This window comes from Aulostomus chinensis, chromosome 12, assembly GCF_037954235.1.
Source record: "Aulostomus chinensis isolate RoL2024-O1b breed Wild chromosome 12, RoL_Achi_v1.0, whole genome shotgun sequence".
NCBI classification, from domain to species: Eukaryota; Metazoa; Chordata; class Actinopteri; order Syngnathiformes; family Aulostomidae; genus Aulostomus; species Aulostomus chinensis.
In genome coordinates, this window is record NC_141331.1 from 20370718 (window position 1) to 20396183 (window position 25466).

General features: G+C 41.6%; 1 protein-coding gene across 1 annotated transcript in view; it reads right to left on the reverse strand.

The window, feature by feature from the left end:
- Nucleotides 1–11092: 11092 nt before the first annotated feature.
- The window catches only part of LOC147252456 (contactin-associated protein-like 5), a 93253-nt gene continuing 78879 nt past the window's right edge, over nt 11093–25466 (reverse strand). Inside the window, exons 18-24 of the mRNA XM_086220771.1 lie at nt 24516–24755; nt 21297–21530; nt 19282–19415; nt 18809–18896; nt 18406–18606; nt 18153–18227; nt 11093–14135 (exon numbers count right to left, since the gene is read on the reverse strand). Coding sequence (XP_086076897.1) covers nt 13939–14135; nt 18153–18227; nt 18406–18606; nt 18809–18896; nt 19282–19415; nt 21297–21530; nt 24516–24755 — 1169 coding nt within the window. The 3' untranslated portion in view covers nt 11093–13938. The remainder of the gene's footprint in view (nt 14136–18152; nt 18228–18405; nt 18607–18808; nt 18897–19281; nt 19416–21296; nt 21531–24515; nt 24756–25466) is intronic.

Sequence of the window (25466 nt, forward strand, 5' to 3'; positions counted from 1 at the left end):
GTACATTATTAGTGTGTGTGTGTGTGTGTGTGTGTGTGTGTGTGTGTGTGAACATGTGTGATGGTGTTGTTGCCTAATGGAGCCCTCTCAGGTATAAGTGTTCACTCTAGCAGGAGCCTTGATCTCCATAGTGACCAAAGACCAGTCCTAATGCAGCAAAACAAGGAGGGCCTTCTTGGTTAAGGTGTGAGCTGAGTTTAGTTAACCTCTTCCACTCACAGCATATTTTCAGGAAAACGCCTAAAAAGACATACCCATAGTAAATGTGTAATTACTACACTTTACTAAAGGTTATATGCATGTTCTTGGTGTCCTTGGACATCTAGAGACTTCAGAGAATGTGTTCCAAGTGTCAGAAGTGTTATATCTGTCATTAAGCCTGAGTAAATTGGAATAAACCAGAGGAAAAATTACGTCTTTTTACTCTCACCAAAATATTTTATTTTTTTGACAGAGGAAAACACTATGCTAGCAATGATGTCATGCACCCAGACACCACTGATTAGCTTCATCCACTCCTTGACCACAAATTTACCAAAGTTGATAGAATTTGGGCGAACAGTGAAGCCTACATCAAGGATTTTGTAAGGATACACCCAGGCGAGAACTCAGTTTGGCACAATTTGGCACACTTTTGTGCCAAATTGTGCCAAAGGGATTATTTTCTACCTCTGGCTCCAAATTACAATAAATTTTAATTTTAGTTGTCTACTACTAACTAGTGGAGCTTTTGGATATGAAATTTACCTTGTGCCTCATCATTTTTTATTTTACATTCTGCAATTATATGTCTATATGCAATACAGAATAATGAAAAATAACAGGAACTTCTACTTTTTTGGCTCCACAGGGAGTATATTTATTTTCAGAAAAGTGCAAACATAGACACAAACAACCATTCTGTGCAAACAATGTAAAATAAAGTAAGAGTGCAACAAATATAAAATAAAAAAAACAATATATAACAATATGAAACACAGTAAACACAATTAGAGCAAATGAAATCTCAGTAAGGAGTGCAACAAATTGAACTGTTTACAATCTGCAATAAGGGGATGGAATGGCCTTCCAGCAGCAGTTCTTTTGGTACTTCTTCTCCCTCCTCACTGCTGCAGGAAAGAAGGACTACAGATGTTGAAAGCAACATATTTAGAAGACTGATGATTCACATCAATTTCTACTACCTTGATATAAGCGGTGACACCCCTCTTGCAGGTAAGGGTGGGGGGAAAACAGTGACTGGTGCAGGGAGTGCTGGAGGTGTGAAAACCTCAGATGGACCTGGACACTCCTCACTCCCTTCTTCTTGGAGGCCAAGAAAATGGTGAAAAATTACTATGTAGAACAAAAATAAATAATAACAGTTGTACATTTCAACAAAGGACGGAAAAGGTGTGTAAATATGTAGCAATGACCTCTACTATTATTTGTTTACATTTGTATTAACAGATACAATGCAATATCTGAAAACAAAGTTAGCCAAAAATAAACAAATACGGTAAAATAATACTCAATACTATTGAATTGCCAAGCTTACTACTGTGTTTACTGCTACTACTACTGTGTTTACTACAACTCCTACTACTACTACTACTACTACTACTGTTTACTACTGTGTTTACAGGTTTATGACAAACCGGTGGATTTGGTTTTCCATGAAAATAAAAAATTACACAATTTACACAACACTGAGCCTTATAGATAAATGCAAATACCAGTACTCACTCGTAAACGGGGTCCACGCAACTCGTAAACAGAGCCTCCTCCACAGAGCCGGCGTCATTGCTGCTGTCGGAGCGAATCCTCTATGTCAACATCGGACCCCCGCTGTATGTCAAAGAGGATGTCAGCCAAAGTTTTTTTTTCCATGGTTTAAATGTTTTTGGTTTTTTTATAAGTACTTCAGTGGCTAGCGGTTCGGAGGACATCCCGAGTGTGCAGGATGCAGTTCAGCGGTCTGCCTTCGTCTGTGGGGCGCTGCGCACAAAAGACAGCGAGAGCGCATAGTTTGCGCAGGTTTTACGGTCGAAGTTTTATGTAGCTGGGATTTGCAGTTCTTGGAATGGTAGGTGTCAATCGATTCAGTAGCTTCTCCCCTGTCTACGCGACACTATTCAACTTTGATTCCACAGTGGTCGCAAAATTTAAATGTCCCGAGTTCGTACCGAAACAGATTAAAATCACCATAAAAAGGTAATGTATGCACTATAACAGACACCCGACCCTGTTTTGTGAGCATTAGAGTCCAAAATTTGATTGAGAATTGAAAGTAAACACTGCCGTCAAATTTCAGTACATTTTTACAGCGCCCAATTACGTCCAGTGTTTTTGGGCCCGCCGGCGGGCCGATCGGGCTCAAAGGGTTATGGTTAGGATTAGGACTCGGGCTTGTGCTAATAAGGACAGTAAACCTGAGTGTGTGTGTGTGTGTGTGTGTGTGTGTGTGTGTGCTGTCACATTGTCTGGTCAAGAAAGAAGGTGAAATATGCATGCAAAGACAGTGTGTGACTCTAACCCCAAATTCTACAACAATTTATGTACAGCAACAATGATGTAGTATCAAACAGTCTGTCTCACCTTTCTCAAACATAAGGTTTTGTCCTGAATGTGTGACTTATTTACTAGGGTGTTGCTTAGCTTTTGGTCCATCTGAAGTAAGAGTCTGTCATCCAGAGGTTGAATGCTTGCTTTTGCTGTGTCATATCCCAGGAAAAAGGAGGATGCTGGCAGCTCCGTTTTTCTCAGTGTATTTTACAGCCTAGCATCAATTCTGTGCTCCTGTGCTAATAAAGTTTGAATCAGCCAGCAGGCGGTGTGTAGCAGGCGGTGTGGCAGCTGCTTGCGCTGAGTTAACTCCTTTTGTGCAGCTGGATTTAGGCAGCTCTCGTGTTGCTGCCATGAAAAAGACAGAGAAAGACGCCGAGTTTCTCTGGATTTATTGTCCGTCTGATGACATCACGGGTCACAGGCAACAGTGACCAATTGTGGCTGCATTCTGGGGTCCTAGAAAGGATTGATATATCCTGTTGTGAAATGGCTGAGGGTGTCTGGGAAATACGGTCCTCCCTGGATTCCCTTTGTTCTATGAGCTCCTAGCCATGTCGTCAGGTCATGAGGACTGACTAATGTATGTGTGTAACACTCTTGAATATGTGTGACATTACGTACTAAATTATATTAAACGTATCAGGCTGTTTATACAATTTCTCATCAGTTCACAACCTCACTATCAGTGTCACCAGTTACCATAATCTCCAAAATATTCTTACGCATGGGTCAGAAGTTCTGTAGAGGACCGCATATCTAACAGTTGAGGTTTTTTTTTTTTAAATAGATGACAAAGTTTGCATAGAATTTGGTGTATGCCTTCATCTGTGCATACCCTTGTCTTGTCTCGTCTCGTTGTCCTCTACTTATCTGGGTCCGGGTTGCAGGGGCAGCAGCCTCAGCAAGGAAACCCAGCCCTCTCCAACCACTTTCACCAGCTCTTCCGGGGGAATCCCAAGGTGTTACCAGGCCAGCCAAGAGACATAATCCTTCCAGTGTGTCCTGGATTGGCCCTGAGGCCTCTACACAGTTGGACAAGCCTGGAAAACCTCCTCACCACATCAACTGACTCTTCTTGATATGGAGGAGCAGTGGCTCTTCTTTCCCCTATCTCTAAGGGAGAGCCCAGCCACCCTGCGGAGGAAACTAATTTCGGCCGCTTGTTGGCCACAATCTTGTTCTTTCACCATTACATAGGTGAGGGTTGGAACGTTGACTGACAGGTAAATCAAGACCTTTGCCTTTTGGCTAAGCTCCCTCTTTACCACAGTGAACTGGTTTACTGCCTACATAACTACGGATGTACCCCAATCCACCTGTCAATGTCCCGCACCATCCTACCCTCACTTGTGAACAAGATCCTGAGATACTTAAACTCCTCCTGAGGCATAACCTCCCCCTGACCTGGAATGGGCAGTCCACCTTTTTCCGGCTGAGGACCATGGCCTCAGACTTGGAGGTGCTGATTCTGTGTATACCCATCATTTATAAATGAGGCATCTGATCCTTACACATAGATCTTTTAAGGAACTAGAATTAGAACTTTTAAGGTCATATAGAAGTGGTGGATGGGCACAATTACACCAGGCTTGGAGTGAAGCTGTTGGTACAATGGCATGAGGGTGAAGAGTATTCATTTCATTTCACTCTGATACTCTAAGAGACCATATCTATGTGACCTTATTACTATTTATAAATGTTCATATTCATGTGCTTGAATACAGCTGTCTTGGTATGAAACTGGATGATAATAATAATGGCAATGCATTCCATTTAAGGATGCCTCTCATGACTCCCAAGGTCACCTTAAAATGCATGGAAGGGTTAAAATAGTCAGAAAGCACAAAAAAACAGCGAAATATGTAAATGACATGGAGGAACCTGGACATGACAAGACACATAAGCCAATTTCAGACTCAAAGATCTTCAAATTGCTGTAGTGGAGCTTTTTGGCAGGATAAATAATATGAATGTGAGCTGTAGTTTCTCCCCAGGGGGCCGTAGCCAGCAACAGGAGGCGTAGTCTAGTGACACATCCTGATAACATGTTACACGTTATGCTAGGCGTGTCCAATGACTTATAGCCCATGCTGCATGATGTATAACCTTGCACCTTGTTGCGAGGGTAGTCGCGTTCCATGATCCTCCTGGCCAGACTTTCCTACACAGGCCCATCTTTCACCATTCATCTGAAATGTTCCGGTGAATGACATCCTCTGCATGGAGGCAGAGGAGCTCGTGGGTCTCAGTGTCTTCCCAGTTGAACATCTTCCAAAATGTTCGATGTATGTTGAACTTGGAACTCTCAGGTGAAGTTTTTCTTGTCTCTCCCTTGTGCGCTAGTGATGTTTTCCTGTGTTTTTTAAAGTCCTGCTGGATAAGGTATATCATCACCACGCCCTGAAACTCTGTGTCATACTGAGTGGACTGTTCAGATCAAACTGGCTCCAGCAAAAAGACTAGGGTTGGAGGAGGGTAATTTGGCGTGGGGTCTTTTCCCCCCTAGCTCGTGTCACAATTTGGGGGGCAAAAACACAGCTTTTGTGGCAGCGTGAAAAGGGCTATGAGGGAGACAAACACAAGTAGGAGGAGGGATCAAGTAAGAGTTACGCCAGGGAAAAGGGGACTGAATAAAGCTTTGGTCGGCTAAAGAGGGCTGCGTTCTTGAAGGAAATCTGAGATATAGACAGAAGCAAGGGTGTGACGGGCTTTGTAGGTGAGGAAAAGGTTTTTTTTGTAGTAAACCTGTAATGTATGGGGGGGCCAGTGAAGTTGAATTAGAAAAGGGGTCAATGGGTTCAGATGATCTGGTGCGAGTGATGATCCAGGCAGCACAGTTCTGAATGACTTGGAACTTATTGAGCAGTTTGGTGGGGAGGCCAGAGAGAATGATATTACAGTAATCAGTCCAGGATGTAACAGCTGGATTGAGACAGGGATGGACTGAGTCTTGAGATATTGCCTGTGTGATAAAAAGGCAGTCTGGGTGATTTTATTTTTATGTGGGGGGTGAAGGAAAGGGTGTTGTCAAGACTGATGCCAAGGCTTTTGATAGAACTGGAGAGGGATACAGAGAAGCCATTAAAGAGGAGTTTTGCTCTTTGGTGATGGTGGTTTGGAGCCAAGGAGTAGGGCCTCGTTTTTGCTAAGTGCTTCTATTAAATGGATCCTTTCAATTATCCTCCTTATTTACCTCATATCCTGTAATCATTTCAGCAGTCTAGTTGCTAGTGAGGACATTACCACTAAGAAATGATACATTTACAACATTCAACATCAAATGCTACACTTTATCTGAATCTAGTGACAGTCCACACAGAAACAGTCTCTTTACACTTAAAACCACCTCTTCAATCCCAGTTGATGAATCAGCTCATTTCTTTTTGCCAAATCCATGAGATCCCTTAAGATCCATGTTTGCAAGCTTTCTTCATCTTCATTTCATACTGCTTTTATCAAAATTTTAGATTTGAGTCAATATGTGGAGCAACCCAACCATGATAAAGAATGCACACTTGACCTTGCACTCCCAAAGCATTTCTCTCGCAGGACTCACTCCTAGCTCCTGATCCTAAACCTTTCTCACTGATCTGCTCCCACGCCCATTATTTGAACAGACTTTAATAATAGTGAACAACATTGTCTGGTCAAAGATGAGCTTGCCAGTGTTTTTAGAAGTGTATTTCCCTTGAATCTGGTAATCTTGAGCAAAGCTGGAGAGTAAGTTAACTTCTTCAGGCCTATTTTCCAGACTCCTATTCAAAATGACATATCCACATCTCTACAACCACAAGACCAAAATCAATAATCTTGGTCTCAAAATAATACAGCTCTGGTTACTAGTCAGAATCAATATAGATGATAATGTTTCAATATAAATGCAGGTATAATGAAAAGTGAAACAAACAAAAACTGACTATTCAGACTGAAAACCACCTAGAAATTATGGGATAGTTGTTCTATGTCAATGTTGATAATCTACTCAACCTGAGTAATTTTAGAGAGGTTTTTTTTTTAATACAGCTTTGTCAATTTTCAAGCAATGCGTGTACATTTTCCTTACTTGGTTATGAGATAAGCAAAAATATACATTAATGACCCAAACATATCACTCCAAATATAATTTCTATTCATATAAATGTTTTTGACTTGTTTCAAAACTATTATTGTTCTTTGTAGCATGTGAAGAAACTGGATTTTGACTGCAGCTGCATGAGAAATACATCTGAGAATATAGAAGTGCACTGGGCGATATCTCAGGAGCTGATTTGACCTTTTGAATGATTAAAACATATAGTTCTCGAGGTTCTTGAGAACGGTTTCAGCAAATACAATACTTGCAATTCAGGGGCAGTGCTTAAATTGGGACAAAGCCATAGCATGTTTACAAGGTAATGATCCACTCTACCTCAGGAGTCTTGATTTAGCTTGGATGGTATCATAAAATGGCAGATACATGTTGGAGTGGACATGATGATGGATTAACAGCAGTTTTCAGGATCTTTAAAAATGATTAACATCACATGAATGCACCAAGGGAAATAATTCAGAAGTTGGATTCAGAATCATGTTACTTATTCATACTTGTGAGTGTAGCATGACTTAGTAGTCATTTGCTTGGTGTTGGAGTTGTGATCAGTCAGCGTAAAAATGGATGTGCTTGTAGCTAAATTTGTTTCATTAATTTGCTGCGTAACATGACGATGCCTCTACGTTATTATTGAACTGTTTTGTGCTCCATCCCAAAAGTCTCCAATTAACACACATCTTGTATTCACCTTAAGAATTCATAAGGTTTTTTTTTTGTGAACCTGAAAAACTAGAAGGCAAATACATTAGTCTGCAGGCATTCACATATTCATATAGAGAATATTATCCTTATACATTGACTATTCCTTCATGGCACTATAATGAATAAGACACAGCACATGAGGGCGAAACTTCAACAAAACAAAAATTCTGAACAAAACTAGCTATTGTTTATGTTTGCTGATACTACGAGCTCCTACTGCAAGCTAACTGCTAACAAAGCATCAAAACAAATGAAAAGCTTCTAACATGACTTTCCTTAAAAATAGATGTGTTTATACCTTTATTACTGACAGACAAATAATCTAAAAGGCAGAAGCATAACAGGAAACCACTGACTGTTTGTGGTCAACCGATTAAAGAAAATGGTAGAAGCAAAAATGGAGAAAAAAATTGTAGATAGGCTGTTAAAGTGCAGAGCGATGAGAGCACAAAATCTAAGATTCTATAGCCTCATTCTGATGTTAAAGGATGAATTACCCTCTCCTACATGGTTAAATGAAAAGTTAAGGTCTTTGCAGTGACAGAGCAGGGAGGCAGTGAGGAAACGCAGAAAGGATAAATTCTTACATCATTTTTCATTCAAAGAAGCGAGGAACAAGTATTTCCGTGTTCTGATCATTAAATGTACCATAAACCAAGAAACCTTTTCAAAGAAAAGAGTTACATTCTGGCATTGGTCTTCCACTCAGCCAGCCAGCTCATCTTCATATGCAAAAATGTTTTTTGTTCATACAGAAAATTAGAAATGAAGCAACATTTAAACACTGATCTCAGAGAAGATGATTTGGCCCCTCATGATATTCAACACTAACTTTTACTGTTAGTGAAATCTATTCTGTAAACTCTGGAAAGCACAGTTGCACTCTAAATCATCTATTTTCCATCAAACTGGTTGCTAAAATCTGTATTTCAGCTGTCCATATTTACAACATTTGTATGTCCTTACTTTTATTTAACCTGCCCAAAACATTAATGTTTATTGGTCACATGGCAATGGATGCAGATTGGGTGGGAAACTTTAGCTTAATTTAAATGAAACATCAATATTGAAACCCTATTTTGGTATATTTACTAATACACAAAACTACATCTCTGTACCAAATACTGAGTTGTCCGAACTTGTGTGAAAAAAGTGTGAATGGATCACATTTTTGTTAAAAGCATTAACCTTTTCACCATGTTTGACACAAGTTGCAGATCTCAACTTAAATCGCTGAACCTTTTTCAAAACTCTAAACACATTCCCATGAAGGGTCACAGTAGATAGAAATAGTGAGGCATTGGGCATTTGCATGTAAAAGGATATCTATGGACAAGTAGATGTTTAGCAAGAGCAACAGACACTCCTATCTGGTAGAATTGCAAGACTGCCTTGTGGGGCTGGCAGTACTCATATGTTCTCCTAACAACAAAAAGCTCTCATAGTTGACACTGACCTTTGTAACAATGCCCCAAGGCCATGTGAAATACAGAAGCAGATGACAATGGAGGGTTTTCACCATTGACTGCAATTACTTGCAAATTCTCTGTTAAGTGCAACCCAGGCAAAGGTTGCCAGGGTTGCACCCAGCCCATTCACTTGCTTTCAACCTCCTCATCAGGAGCAGGATCAGTACCTTGCTCAAGAACACTTTGACACAGTCACTGGGGGAAGTGGGGATTAAACCAGTAACACTTGGGTTGCTAGATGGCCACCCTACTGTCGAGCCACGCTATTAATCATTATTATTGTAATTCTGTAAAACACCACCCATCACCTTCTCTTATGCTGGGTGGTCTTTAGTATGATATTTGGGTGTGAACAGCAGGATCGTGAGGCAGAGCATCCTGTGTATTGAGTGGTATGGGATAACATTAGAGGGCAGCACGGTGGTGCAGTGGTTAGCACTGTAACCTCACAGTAAGAAGGTTCTAGTTTTGAGCCCCGGCTCGAGCACGGGATCTTTCTGTGTGGAGTCTCCATGTTCTCCCTGTGCCTGCGTGGGTTCTCTCTGGGTACTCTGGCTTCCTTCCACAGTCCAAAGACAGGTACGAGGGGACGAGGCTGATTGGATACTTTAAATTGACTGTAGGCATGGCTGTCAATGTCAATTGTTGTCTGTCGACCTGTCCAGGGTGAACCCTGCCTCTCTATGGCTGCTGGCATAGGCTCCAGTCCCAGTCTTAACAGGATAAGTGGTAGAAAATGGATAGATGGATGGATGGGATAACATGAGTTTCCACTGTGCTGTCAGGAGTGTTTTAACATCAATTGGCAAATTATACATGTTTGTGTTCATCATACTCCTTTTCAAGATTTTTTTTCTCAGCTGGCTGATTGAAAGTACAGTATATGACTAATAAATCTATACCTGGGAAAAGCTAATATACTCCATGGAATTGGCCAGTGTTGACATAGATGTGGAACCCTGTCAAGGCTCCATCCATCACACTGGAGCATTTTCCTCTTTGCCCGGCTAGGGAGAATGTCGCCTACGATGTAGATGAAGTCCTCTGGCCTGAGCAGGAATAAAGTCTTGCTGCTGGGGCAAAATGAAAGCGGAAACCCTTGGAAAATCTGATGCCCCTCTGGTAATTAACGGCAATAGAAAAGGCCAACAGCCAAGCCTGTCTGGTATTCAGTGTTACAGGATTTGGCTGGCTGCTGCACCATAGGGCCAGGGTGACAATTGCCTGGCTAGAACAGGATCAGGAGGCTGCCCCAGGTTAGGATCAAGAAAAGTCAGTGGCCGTGGCCCAGCCAGAACAGTTTCTGGACTGAAAGCCTGTGATGGTGGCTGTGGCATCAGCCCAGTTGGAACCAGATGTGACTGCAGTGTTGACCCATCCCCATCCAGAAAAGGCTCTTTGGACTCACAGTAAGCTTATGGGACAAATTCTGGTCAAACAGACTGAGGCTATTCAAGTAAATAGGGAGCTGATATGCTAGACAAACTATGGTACTGAGACAAACTGGCACAGAAGGGAAAGGAACACTGAAATGGGGGGGGGGGGGGGGGTTCAGGTGGATGAGTTGAATGGTGTGGTGATCAAATTTTTGACCCCTGGCAAAGGCTGAGGTCGTTTAAGATTAGAGAGAATCTCCTGCTTTTTTTCCCCCTTGCAGCCTCAGACCTTTATCACGATCATCAGACAACATAATGGAAAGGAAAAATGACTCTGCATCAGGCCTCTCCCTCCCTCAAGAAACAGCCTTTTGCTTTGGCAGAACACAAGTGGACAGACAACCATTCGCTCTCACAGCCACACCTACGGTCAATTTAGAGTATCCAATTAGCCTCGTCCCCTCTTGATGTCTTTGGACTGTGGGAGGAAGCTGGAGTACCTGAAGAGAACCCACGCAGGCACAGGGAGAACATGCAGACTCCACACACAAAAGCCCCAGGCTCGAACCTGGGACCCTTTTGTTGTGAGGTGAAAGTGCTAACCACTGCAACTCAATGCATACTGTATATCTAAAATAGCAGAACAACTAAAAGACCAATAGCTCTCTGAGGATGGCATCAACATTTTCAGTGTACTAGCCAAGCTTTGATGTGGAACTACTTTTTTAAACATGATGGGAGATGAGTATTATAGATACAGAGTTCCCCAATATAGCCATTTTCCAGCGTTGATCCAGAACCAGTTTGTGGTGGCTGATGACAGCAAAGTAATCCTCAAGTCTCTCTCCAATGAAATGCACTGCTGAAATGCTTCTTTGGCTGTTATAGAACGAAGGAAGTCTGCACTAAACTGAAAGTCCCTAGTATTGTTTTAAATGTTAAATTTAAATCAGATATCTATGTTATCATTGAAAACAGCCCACTTCACCCTGAACTTCACCAATTAATCACTGCTGTCAACTGCCAGTAATTATGGAAAAAATTGATGTACTATGGTCATACAACAGACAACAATACACAGTGAAATGGTGGTCAAACAGTCCCTGCCGACCTGCAACAGAAAAGAAGCTCCACCTGGTGCAAATATCTTCCATGGACAAATCTGAACTTGTAAAAAAACAAACAAACCAACAAACAAAAAGAAGTACTTAACTGTCAATTTGCATTGCATTTGTATGTTGTTGAATATGTGAAACTCAATAAAGCTTTTAAAAGCCACGCCAAGGAGGCATCTTCAGCTGACTCCTCTGGAGGGTCTTTCAACTGACAGTGAAGGGGTTTGGTGCCTGTTGTCATATCTTATTTTCTTACTGTTCTGCACATTCTCATCCACAACTCATTTGTTCTTAACATGTGTTGCATCTCTCTGTGTAAGCCAATGAAATAATTAAATGTTCCTGTTTTATATATCCGGTCTTTATCAGAGTGACTGAATATTGACTCAGTGGTTCAGGCAGGTTCAGTAGAGAGAACCAAGATTCAGAGAATCTTGAATGGCACTGGTTGATGTCCCCCCTGAGATGTCTTTAGGGCTATGGGCTACTAATAGTAACAACGATTGGTGAAGGTTGATGGGGCGTGAACATTACAACCTCAAAGCAATCTATAACTCTCCTAGTGATGCAATGTTGGCCTGTTTGTGTAAGTGTTACACTTAAGTCAAACAATATTGGGTTTCATGACATCAGAAAGCAAGTGCAGGCAAAATTTCAAAACAGGGTTGATACTTGATGCCCCTGGAGTTTGGCAGGGTCTATGAATCATTCTTATCCATATTTATTCAAATACTATGATCCTTTTTATTTTTAAAATTAACTTTCTTATTTTGGCTCTCAAGATACAGTGTACACAATTGTTTCTGAATTTGTTTTTTACATACTGGAAAAATAATACACAAAGAAAATGAACACAATTATCGGAGGTAAAACACACTTCCATTAGCCATCGGCTAAACATTGCCTACAACTGACTGTATGTGGCCTGAATGCTGTGCAATGCTAACTTGGGTACACCACTGTTAACCCTGAAATACTCAAAAGCATAAGTACATACAAATTCAACAAAATATATAAGCTTCCTGGATTTAATGGATTCTTTAGATTTGTTCATGTCCATGCTACTTGGAGATCATCTCAGTGGAAAAAAAATGACTGTGATCTGAAAGTTGTGTTCACACCAAAAGGGAAGCAAATTTTTACCTAAATTAAATTTTTTTAAGTAAATCCAAAGGTGCAACCAGAAATACCAACTAACAGTAATAGTGGCATGATGTAAATCATACAAATAATACTGCAAAAAAATGTTAAAATAAGCTAAATTTACAGTGCAAATTATATAATTTTGCCTGAAGTGAAGTCGTGACAGTGTGAAGATTTTCCAGACGTTACTAATATCCAGTTGAATCTGACAGGCAATGGAGGACAAGCTGATCATAGTGTATTCCACACTCTGGTCCAGAGTGCACACATTGCACATGGACATGCAAGCTTGTGACAAATTTCATCATGATTTCAGGATGACAGTGTGAGACTGTTATCAGCTGCAGAAGCTGACAATACTTAGTCCTAGCTAACTTTACAAGGGAGGCTACCTAGTGTGCCTGGCCACCTGGCAACAATGTTCTGCCACTGAGAATAACTTTATGTTAGAGAATCAAGTTGAGGTTTGAATGTCTCTGTCTTAAACTGGGATGTTTTCAGGGAGCTACTACAAGTGGGCACAGTTAATTTACACCCAGCACTCACCAGCAGTCATGACCAGTCAGAGAAAAGATTGTCAAATTGTAGACTTCAACTCAGTTGAGTGACCACAGATCTAAGGTTGAAACACTGACAGTCTCACCTAAAGGTCCAATGATATCCATGAACAGTAGTAGTGCAACAGCAGCAGTAATCCCCTCCTCTTTCCTGGAAGAAAATACAAGTGGATTCCTATTATCGGGAGGTCAGTACACACAAATGATCCAGTGACCAAATTCCTGCAAGTAAAGTGGGGCAAAAGTTTGCTTTGTGTTGTGTGTGAACACAACTTTACTTTAACAGCAGAGGTTGTTGTGCGTGATTGGGAAAATCAAATATCCTTTTATTCTTTGTCAAGTGGGCTGTAGCAATAAGCTCCACTCTTCAAATCTCACCCGTAAAATATAATTCTAAAATGTTAGAACAAAACTTGTTTTTAAATTAGGCACTCATACAGTGTAGGTAGTATTGACCCATTTTTGTCTTCTAAAACCGTAACCACCACTGAAAAAACAGAGTGCAGCAGACGTGTGCATATCTTACAGACCTGGCCCACATTTCCTGACTTGCAAGTACAATATAGTGTGTCCCACTGAAATGTGGGAATATTCAGCATTTTGAAAGTTTCAAACAAAATGTTTTAAGTTATAATGCAGCTTTTGATTGTCCCTTCTCAGCGAACACTCATGTCTAACATTCATCTTTTGCTTTATACATTTTGCAATGACAGAAACCACAGCAGCTTGATTCTGACAGTTTCACCAACACTGAATACACTAACAGCTGTAAAAGCTCAGCCACTTGCTTGTACTGGAGTTTTCAGGAAGTGGACTACCAGCTACCGGCTTTGGGGATGTTCCTGGGAGGCATCCAGGGCTCAGAGAGGCAGCACATCCACCTTTAGTCCTTTTTATGAGGTAAGTTTGTGGCTCAAGCCCATCGGGCGTTCACTGCAATCAGATGTAGTACTCCTTCATGTTGTCCCTGACTGGGTTGTGGAGGTGCATCTCTGTCCTGTAGTCTGTGTACATGCTGTGACTGTGCTCCTGCTTCATGCTGCTGTTGTTCCTTTGGGCCTGCCGCCGCTGGTAGAGGAGGCGGGTCATCACAGCCAGTGCACACACGGCGATGAAGACCACAGCTGTGACCACTCCTGAGGAACAGCAGGGATTTTGAGATGCCATTAGATGCAAATCTTACCTTTAAAACACATATCGCTGCTCTTAAATGCCTAAATCCTTTATCAATTCCTGAATTTCCCTGAATGCTGGGTTCTTATATCTGTGCTTAAAAGCTTAATATCAGAGAGTGGGAATGAAATTAACTTTTAAATGTGCTGTCCCCCAAGATGGTTCTCTGCTAGCAAAATGAGGAACACATTTTGGCACCTGAAGAGTTTTTTTTTTTTTTCCAGGACAATTCCCCTCCTCAAGCATTACAAACAGTTAAAGCTTTACAGCCGATAGTTGTTTTTTTTAATTCAACCTATCACTCTGAGTCAGTACTTGACTCTGCAGCTGTTTCTGTGTCTTAATCTTTCTTGTTTCTGTATTTTCTTGGTTTTACGTTTAAAAGTCTTGGCTGATCTGCCAAGCAAAAAATATTTTGTGTCAGATATACTGTATATGTAGTGAAAACAGTGATTCTTATCTCGTTATTTTTACAACGGAGAGGTATAATTGCCAACTGACACATGTACAGACAAGCAAGAAAATAGCGTGTAGGAAATAGTCCTGGCACCTGGAAGTGAGTCAGCATTGTTTGTCAGTGGTTCACACAAGTTTAAGATACTTAAACATTTCATTTTACAGTATAAACTTGAAAACTTTTGAAGCATATACATGTCTCAAAAGCAGTGGTTGCTACCAAGTGGCTAAACATCATCATGCAGAAAAACAGAAGCAAAAAGCTAGTTGTGATGACATTGAAGTCATACATTCACTGTCAGCATAATACTAGTATTGTACTTGTAATAATAACATTTGCACTTCAAAAATCAGAAAAGTGGCATTCATTAAGTATATTGTAGTCGTTGTCATCCTCTGCTTATCCGGTTGGTCCGGGTCATTGGGACAGCAGCCGGTGTATGCCTTCATCCATGCATACTCTTGTCTTGTCTCGTCTCGTTGTCCTCTACTTATATGGGTCCTGGTTACGGGGGCAGCAGCCTCAGCAAGGAAGCCCAGACTGTCTTCTCCCCAGCCACTTCCACCAGCTCTTCCGGGGAAATCCTGAGGCGTTCCCAGGCCAGCCGAGAGATATAATGCCTCCAGCGAGTCCTGGGTTTTCCCCAAGGCCTCCTCCCGGTCGGACATGCCTGGAACACTTCCCAATGGAGGTGTCCAGGAGGCATCCACACCAGATGCCCGAACCACCTCCACTGACTCCTCGCAATATGGAGGAGCAGCGGCTCTACACTGAGTCCCTCCCGAATGACTGAGCTTCTCACCCTATCTCTAAGGGAGGGCCCAGCCACCCTGCGGAGGAACCTCATTTCAGCCATTTGTATTTGCAATCTTGTTCTGTTGGTCATTACCCAAAGCTCATGACCATAGGTGAGGGTTTGGAACGTAGATTGACCGGTAAATCGAGAGCCTCCCCTTTTGGCTAAGCTCCCTCTTCCCCCACAACGGACTGATTTGGCACGGACATCACTGCAGATGCCACCCCAATCCGCCTATCAATCTTCCACTCCATTCTACCCTCACTCGTGAACAAGACCCCGAGAAACTTAAACTCCTCCACCCGAGGCATGACCTCCCCCCCGACCTGGAGTGGGCTGGCCACCCTTTTCCAGCTGAGAACCATGGCCTCAGACTTGGAGGTGCTGATTCTCATCCAAGCTGTCCCAGCAAGAGCTGGAGGTTGTGGCTCGATGGAGCTAAGAGAACCACATCATCTGCAAAAAGCAGAGACAACATCCTCCCACCACCAAACTTGACCCCCTCCACCCGGTTGCACCTAGAAATTCTGTCCATAAAAGTTATGAACAGAATCGGTGACAAATTGCAGCCTTGACGGAGTCCAACCCTCACCGGGAACAAGTCCGACTCACTGCTACCAATGCGAACCAGACTCTCACTCTCCAGAAAAACTGAACGGCCCTTGGTAAGGGGCCATCCACCCCATACTTCCAGAGTACCCCCCCACAGGGTGCTCCTGGGAACATGGTCATAAGCTTTCTCCAGATCCACAAAACACATGTGGACTGGTTGGAAAAACTCCCATGCCCCCTCCAGCACCCTAGTGGGGGGTGAAGAGTTGATCCACGGTTCCATGGCCCAGACTAAAACCAGGGAATCCAAAAAGGGTGGGTATTCTGAACTGCTGTTTGGCGCATAAGCGCAGACAACAGCCAGGACCCATTCCACGACCCGTAGACGCAGGGAAGCAACCCTTTCGTCCACTGGGGTAAACCCCAATGTATAGGCAGAGAGTCTGGGGGGCTATCAAAAAGCCCACCACAGCCCTCCGCCTCTCACCTGGCGCAACTCCAGCAAAGGAGAGAGTCCAACCCCTCTCAAGGACCTGGGTTCTGGACCCAGAGCTATGTGTCGAGGTGAGGCCAAGTATATCGAGCCGGTAACGCTCAACCTCTTCCACGAGCTCCGGCTGCTTCCCCGCCACAGAGGTGACAAATGTCCATGTCCCAAAAGCCAGCTTCCCTGTCTGGGGATCAGACAGCCAAGGTCCCCGCCTTGGTCTGCTGCCCAAACCACAAAGCACCGGACCCTTGAAGTTGGTGGGTACACGGGGGGGATGAATCCATGTAGCCATTTCGGGGTGGGCCCGGCCGGACCCCATGGGCTAAGGCTGACCACCAGGCGCTTGCCAATGAGCCTGTCGCCCAGGCCTGACTCCAGGGTGTGGCCCCGATGCCCCTCCGGGCTGGGTACACAGATTCCTTGATGTCACTTCCATGAAGGGTCATAAAATAAATCTTGCTTAAAAAAAAGGCTTTAAGATTAAACTACATCACAGTCCTCTAAGATTTATCCCCACAGTGCTATGTCACTAAGTTTCACACTGTGGAGAACACTCTAAGTCCCTTGTCCACAATCTTTTATTTTTCTATAACATATACAGTCGGTCGTGGAATGACACCCACCTGAGGGGAAAGTTATACTTTAATATATAATTATTAATATTAATATTTAAACCTCCAGCAACTGATTTTTAGCAGTTTATGGAAATTTGTTTCTTATTTACACATCCAGCAGTGACGGAGCCACATTATTATTATGCATATGGAGCCTGAGGGTAATAATATCTGACTCTTCAGCTGCTAAACGCTCAACCCAACGGTTGTCCTATGAAGTGAGATTATTGGGTTAGTGATGGATGTTGAGCCTGAGAGTCGTCTGTCTCTCTCTTTTGGCTCTCTTTTGTCCCATCCATCCTTCATGATGGCACAGTGTCATATCTAATCCCATAAGACTTTTAAGTAAAATGAAGACACTGTTTAAATGGTAGCTAAGCATCCTGAAGCCTTGGTTCCACAGTCATACATCTGATGTTGGTAACTCTGAATAATATACAGAGAATGCTCCCATCACATCTGTGGAATGGGAAGCTAATTTTTATTCAATTTTTTTTCACCACCTAATTTTAATGAATATACATATGGACTATGGACAAAGCTGCGCAGGGAGCAAAAGCCTGTTCTTCAGCTCACTTGTGGACTGTAAGCTTGTTTTCACTGGTGCACCATCCACAGTCTGTCTTAAACCTGTGGCAAAAAGTTCAGGTTTTTTTCAATAAACTCCAGGCAAATACAAAAGAAAAGCAGAAGGATGTGCTTCACAAGTATCAGACATCCTGGAAGTTCCTATAGGAAATTAATGAATGTGTAGTGTATAGGACGCAGTTACAGACTACAGATGTAACTATCTGGTAACAAGGGTTCAACCTTTTCATCCCAAACAAAAACATGTTAAAGGGTAATTGACCAGTTGGTAAACCCCGGCTAACTCTTCATCAAGAAGAGAAGAATCAAAATGAGTTAAGTGTGTGTCATTTAGGAGAAAGTTTATGCCCTGGATGTGGCTATAACCAGAGGATCAGGACAACCCAGTAAAATCAGCCAAACCTGAGCAGTATTTTACATTTTTTTGATAAATGTAAAGGGCACCTTCTAGAGAGTTATGAAGGACCTGTAAAACAAACATACCTGCTACTACAGCCAAATCTCTTTGCGCATCATGGCCATGAGACTTCTTTTCATTATTTGGTGTTACAGCTTGATCTGGAAAAGCAGAAGTGATTAACATTCAGGGAGAAATCTCAAAATGTATTTCATAGAGTTGAACTTTGTATTTATCACTATCCTATTTTTATGTGATACTAAAATGTGATCTGTATTCGTCTATCTTAACTCAAATGTGAAAAGTACAAAGTATTTCCTCAGACTATGAATGTGTTACCTTGCAGGGTGTGTGAGAAAGAGTCTGCTAGTGATCCACAGTTTGACTGGACCAACGGCCCACGGATGGTGACCAGCGAGCTTCCTCGATTTGTCAGTGCTGCTTTCAGTACTGCTACATTATTGAACTGGACCAAGGAAAGGCATCCGATGAAACCTTTCCAAGCTGCTTGCGTCACTTCCTCACTGAAACCCTTCCATCCTACAGCAGAGAAACAGCAGTGAGATATTTTATATATTTTAGTGAGATACAAATACCCATTGACAATGACAATATTACCTTTTTTACCCCAGAAATATCTGAGTACCTATCAACAAATGAGTGGTGGTGGGACAAAACATAAAGCTGCAGAAAATGAGTACCATGGCAAAGAGTTGACCTGTAGGGGATAGGAAGGACTTACTGACAACTTTGCCCAGTGTCAAGGTTCTGATCAAGATCAACTCTCCATCAGATGACAGTGTGTACGTTTTATGGATGTCCTGGTCAATCTGGTTGAGTAGAGGGAAATAAAATAACAATACTTTTACAACTTCTCCCTAAGAGATACAGACTCAATAAGAGAAAAAACATTACAAATCCCATATGGGGGGCTCTGTTATGGGACATCTGCATTATACACAATAGTGAGTAGGGTGGGGTGAATGTTTTGGCTGATTGCTGAAGATTTCTTTAGATTAATAAAGCCATTAATGAGTACTAACTTCTGTATTAAGGGTGACAGATCAGGAAGAGGAAACATTGCTTTCTGCATTGGCATTAAATGTTACGAGTGAATAAAACTCAATAATAGAACTGCAAAATAGATTTGGACATTAAAATTGGGTTCGGCTACTTCATATCCGCATGGAGGACTTTGTTTCCATCGTGCCTCACCTGTATATAGATTTTTTCTCCCACTCTGAGGATTCGGACTCGATGGAGTCGTCCATCTGCCAAGCTACCCACAGCAGGGCTGAACGCATCTGGCTTCCTGTCTGTCTGAAGGTGATACCAAATCTGCAGACTCCCTGGACATAAGGAATGAAAAGACATCTGTATTTATCTCCATTTTAGCACTTGACTAGGATGGTTGAATTCCTCATGCAGTCAGTGAAAATACAAAAGCAACAGACTTTCAGTTCAATCAAGTGAAAATGGTATTTAAAAAATTAGATTTTAAATATATAAAATTTTCACTGTTATCTCGAAATAGGAAAAGAGATTGCACCAATTTATTTAAACTATGAGGCTTTGACTCATTGAACAAACTTCCACACTGAATAAGCAGTATGTATTGCTGCTGGATCATCCATCCAATCCCTTTTCTACCGTTTATCCTGTTAAGGGTCGTGGGGGGGCTGGAGCCCGTTCTTGAGCTGGAGCTCGAACCTGGAATCTTCTTGCTGTGAGGCGACAGTGTTAACCACTGCACCACCATGCCACCCTGCTGCTGGATCAGAAGGTGAAGAAAACTCGCTTTGTCAAGTAGAGCCGGGTTAATAATCCAGTAACTGGTCAAAATGTGCTTGAAGGGCCTTGTGTTGTGCTTCATTTTAAGCTCTGAGAATGCTTTTATAACTGAAGGTCACTGTAAGATGTCAGGAAGGGAACTTTTATCAGGATTTATCTAGGAAAGTGAGAACATTTGAGTTTTTTTTTTTATATATCATGTTTTATTCATATGAAGACTGCTGAAGCCAGAAACCTTAATGGATAAGCAGTATAGAAAATGAATGGATGGATGGAAGACTACATAGTCTTCATTTAAGTTAGGACTTATTTTGTGGTGGCTCGTCCATGTAAGAGGATGAAGAAAACAATCTGTTTATTACTCTGAATGACTGATTCAGATTTCACTATGTTGCAAAGACAAATTCTGAACCCTCACCAATAATAATGTATGATTTAGCCAAGCCACAATGCAGCATGATGCAATATTATATGATTAAATCCTGTACAATACTGGAGTGATTTAACTGATAGATTTCACTGTGCAGCTCTTCCAGACCTTCCAGATGTTATCAGACCAAACATTGTGGGGTTTCATTTAAGCGATCTAAGTAATTTGGTGGTGCAAAGTCAATTTTAATATTGTCTGTCAACGCAAAAAGCACTGGTTGGGGGTCATGCTTGTTTAATAACAGAAAGCAAGCAGGTGTTCTATCACTCGCACAGAAAGTGGTGCTTGGGAAGAGAAAAGCCAGGAAGGGGAAATACAATTGCAGTTAATTGTTCCCACAAATTAAATATGTGTGTAACAATAAGCAATTGCCAGGTTGTAGGAATCAATAGAATCAAAACATATTATTAATATCTTATAAATGATAAATGGCAGGTACAATTTTTTAAGGCTTCACAAGACAATCTTCGCAAATAAGCATAACTTGTATTATTTTTGAAGCACAAAATAATGCAACCATTAGAAGTACAAAGCTCATGTATAAACAAACTACACAGATGCTTACTGTTCACGACAATGCCTGTATTCTCTTTAAGCACTTGTTAGCAACTGTCGTTTTTACACAATGGCTTAAAAATTCACATGTGCAGGATTGATTGATGTATTTTATACTGCTTAACAGAATATTCAAACTATACCAGATGTTCAGCAATGGTGATTTAGTTCCAAATTTTTAAGACTCAATTCTCCATTAAAATCTATTTGGCTTATTCCATTGGTATATTATTTCACTGATTACTTATTACGACTTATTTACTTATAAGACTAGAACAAAAAAAAGTATAATTTTTTTTTGAGAAAGCCCAAAAATTAAAGCATTAGGCTAAGATGGTTTCAGACATTGAGGGGGCTTTTATCTCTGCTCCCAGCTCTATAGCCTTAAGACTTAAGTTAGACCATTCCCTGTGTGTACTGTGTATTATCTCTATGTATGAGCACACGTACGCACCGTTCCTCGCCAGGATGGCAGCAATGTACTGCTGGCTGAAGGTGTTGATGGTCAGCAGCATGGATGGGCTCTGGGAGGTGATGAAGCTGAATGTGATGTCCTCTCTGGCCCTGCTGCTGCTGCTGCTGCCTTGAACAACACTGGAAGCAGGCGCGCTTCTGTTCAGCATCACTGAGAAAGGCTCCTGGAAGGTGTAGGTCATTGAGGACTCTCTGTCAAAGGACACGGACACCTCTGTGCACACGCAAGCACACACCCACACACATGCACACACCCACAAGCATTACTGAATTATACTTCAATGCGTGAGCTCTTAAAAGCCATAAAATGTTTTCAACAGTGGCAACAGTATTATAAAGAATTACAAATTTACAAAAAAATTAAAATCTGCTCCTAAAATTAATAGCGTGGTCTTAAATAAATGAGTCACATATTTTCTCCTAATTTATGTGGCACTGCAATCTCTGTCAACAATAAAGTCCTCAATTTATATGACTTAAGTCAAAATCAAAGAAACATTCGAAAAAAAAACGTTCTTTACGTCACATTTGTAAATACTTCTGCTTTAAGATTGGTCTATCTGAGCTGAAGTTCACTCACTTAAAGTTCTCAAAAGGGGTCTCTTGTGAAATTGGTTCATAAATCATGATACAAACACATTTTTATATCCATCCATCCACTTTCTTCCGCTTATCCTGTTAAGGGTCGCAAGGGGGCTGGAGCCTATCCCAGCAGCCTTAGGGTGTGAGGTGGGGTTCACCCTGGACAGGTCACCAGTCCATCACAGGGCCAACACATGTAGACAGACAACCATTCACACCTACGGTCAATTTAGAGTATCAATCAGCCTCGTCCACATTTGTCTTTGGACTGTGGGAGGAAGCTGGAGTACCAGAGACAACCCACACAGGAACAGGGAGAACATGCAGACTCACACAGAAAGATCTCGTGCCCAAGCCGGGACTCAAACCCAGAACCTTCTTGCTGTAAGGCAACAGTGCTGACCACTGCACCACCGTGCTGTACCAAATTTCAGTATCCTCCACTGATAATAGAACAATAAATCTACACATTCAGCCATCTGTATACTTAAGGTCAAATATTCAAGGTAGGTGAAAAGATGTAAAACAAATTTTTGATTTGAGTTGAGTTGAAACTCAAAATATCAAGAGACCCTTCATCTTGCAGCGCATAACTGGAACCAAATTTTATTTGACCCCTGTGGAAATGAGAAATGAGAAAGTAGAGATCCTGATCCAGCTGGGAAACAAAGACCTAGTCAGCACTGATTTCACAGCTGAATGCACAAATAGTGATTGCCGATTAAACAAGTTTGTATTAATTAACAAGTTGTCAAAACAAAAAAATCTTATATAATCCATCCTCTTTGCCAAGAAAGTTGGTAAAAGGGCAGATGTCAAGAAAATGATCCCCCAAGTGAATGTTTCATCTGTTTATTTTCACACTGAGCTTCTTGCTTTCCATAGCAACCCTCACCTGCTTCTGCACTGCCTAATAAGGGAAGCGCATCCCAATATACCACAGCTTCAGTGAGTTATGTTCATCAACATAAATAAACATGACACAATGTGAGGTCATCACAGTAACCTACATCCATAACAAAATGACAACAACAACAAAAATGAGAGCTGAACTGAACTTAGTTTTCTACTGTTTATCCCTTGTTGATTGTAGCTGCAAGGCTACTCATCTCATTATTTAAACCTTAAGACCCATAGTGATGGATGACAACCCGTCAGTCTTGCTGTTGTGTTTGTTTTCTTATTCTCTGGCAGAGTAAAGACACATTTTACTGTTTGTGCTTTTGAACCAGAACGACTGCTTGTCCATTGCCAACTGCAGTAACATTAGACTTGCTAATCTGCTATGATCTATGATCTGCGAGGCGAATCTCACCTCTGCTCTCTAAACCTCTCATCCCAAAGCCACTTGGGCATTACACATAGTTTGACTGAACTGGGACCAAACCCAGGCCTGAATTACCATATAACATGGATTCAAACCCATAGAGGTCTCTGGTCAGGTCAAGTCAGCTCCTGTTGCCTATAATAGTTGAAATGAGCTGGAGAGCGTTTAAATCTCAGTCTTACTTTTCAGCTCTCTTCCCAAAGAGACAACTTTGTTCCTCCTCTGCATTCTCTGTGTGTCCTCATCATTTCTGTATGGATGTCTGTTGCTGTAGTTGCAATGACAGCAAGTATTTAGAGAGGGTGCAGCTACAATAAAGTACTACAAGAAATAAAACAAGAGACAGGCCAGCATTTTGGAAAAGCATGTTGAAATATTGCTAATATTGAAATATTAATTTTGGTGATATTTGTATTGAATATGAACCTTATATTCACAGCTCTATTCATCTGCAGGATTATGCCTCAAGAAAAAATATTAATAGAATCAAGGCTATCCCACAGTCTTTCTAATGGCCAACACCCCTTTTCTGATTATATAGGAAATTACTCTTCCTCCCACTTGATTAATTAAATTAAGAAATATTTTCAGACTAGTTTATGATCTCCATTTATTGTCTTCTTCAATACAGCACAATGTTCATGTTATAAGTTGTGTAAAATGGAGCAAAGTTGGTGGTGACTGTATAGTTGACTGTAGTGTGAGTGTGAATGGTTGTTTGTCTCTGTGTGTTGGCCCTGCGATGGACTGGCGACCAGTCCAGGGTGAACCCCGCCTCTCGCCCAACAGCTGCTGTGATAGGCTCCAGCCCCCCCCCCCCCCCGCGACCCTTAATCAGGATAAGTGGAAGAAAATGGATGGATGGATGGATGGATAGATGGAGCAAAGTTAAAGATAAAGTGACTTATACGGTGGCAGGATGGCAGCAGCCCAAGTGCCAAACTTGCAGTTTCACACCATTGAGCAGCTTTATGGAGGCTACACATTTCTACCGTCTATGGTTTTGCTGCAACGCTAATAAATAGTTTATTATATCAGTGAATCCCATTTGCATAACTTGGATTTTCTTTCTTTGTTTTGATCTGTTTTTATTTTATCAGCAGCTTGTTAGTTCTGTGTAAAGTGCCTTGACGTCCCCTAACAAAAGGTGCCAGTAGCTAGTTTGTTTCAACAAATGTGTATCTTGTCAGGGCAAACATGAATCTCCCTCTTGCACAAGTCCAATGTAGTGGTGAGCATTAATGGAACAATAAACCAATTAAAAATGTATAAAACGTCTTTTATACTCACCCTGGTTGCAGGTGGCTCCACTGTAGGCAGACTGGGTGCAGTCACAGATGTAGCCATTGCTCTTCTCAATGCACCTTCCCCTGTTGTGGCAAAGGCTGCTGGAGCCGCTGCAATAACCAGGACAACCAGCACTCACTCCTGGTGTCATCTTAGCCCGATCCTCTAGGTCCAGGCTCATGCCATTGACCATCAAACTCCTGATGCAGCCCAGGAAGCCTCTTTGCATGGACGCTGTCCCCCCTGAGAAGACAATGACCATTAAACAAAGACTTGCTTCCTCCGCTACGATGGATATTATATCTTTATGACTGTGGTTTCCTTTATGGCGGAGGCAAAAAATTTACTACTTCATTTACTTAATTCTATGGGCACTCAAGCTTGTGAAACCCCATTTAAACAAATAGATGGGATTCAAATTTATTGTGTGTCTGTAATTATTTTGCCTGTAGCTGATAAATACTACTTACTGAATTGTTTTGTATCAGTGAGGCTGTGTGGTGCAATATTTTACCATGTATTTGTCCTTTACATCAGGCATATGTCATGATATGTGATAATATACTGCAGTATTGCCACTTTTATTTCCCATTAGAGTGGGGAATTTAATTAACTTGGTTTGAAAGAACATAATTAATTGGTAACTGAAATATGAAAACTGGAGTATACACATACAAACCCTTCATATGTGAAAACCCTTACTGTGTTAAATAAATAGGTATGTGTGCCATATATGTTAATTCATTATGTATTATATTAATTGCAAGTCATGATCCTATGTGGGCCAAACAGAGATGAACAAGCCACATCTGACGTGACTCACTTGAGTTAGTTCGTAGCGTTTATGATATGGCAAGTGATATTGACCATCACTTTTGACCACCAAAACCTGTATAGTTCATCCTTGAGTCTCAGTGTGGACACGAGCTAAATTTGAAAAAATTCCCATAAAGG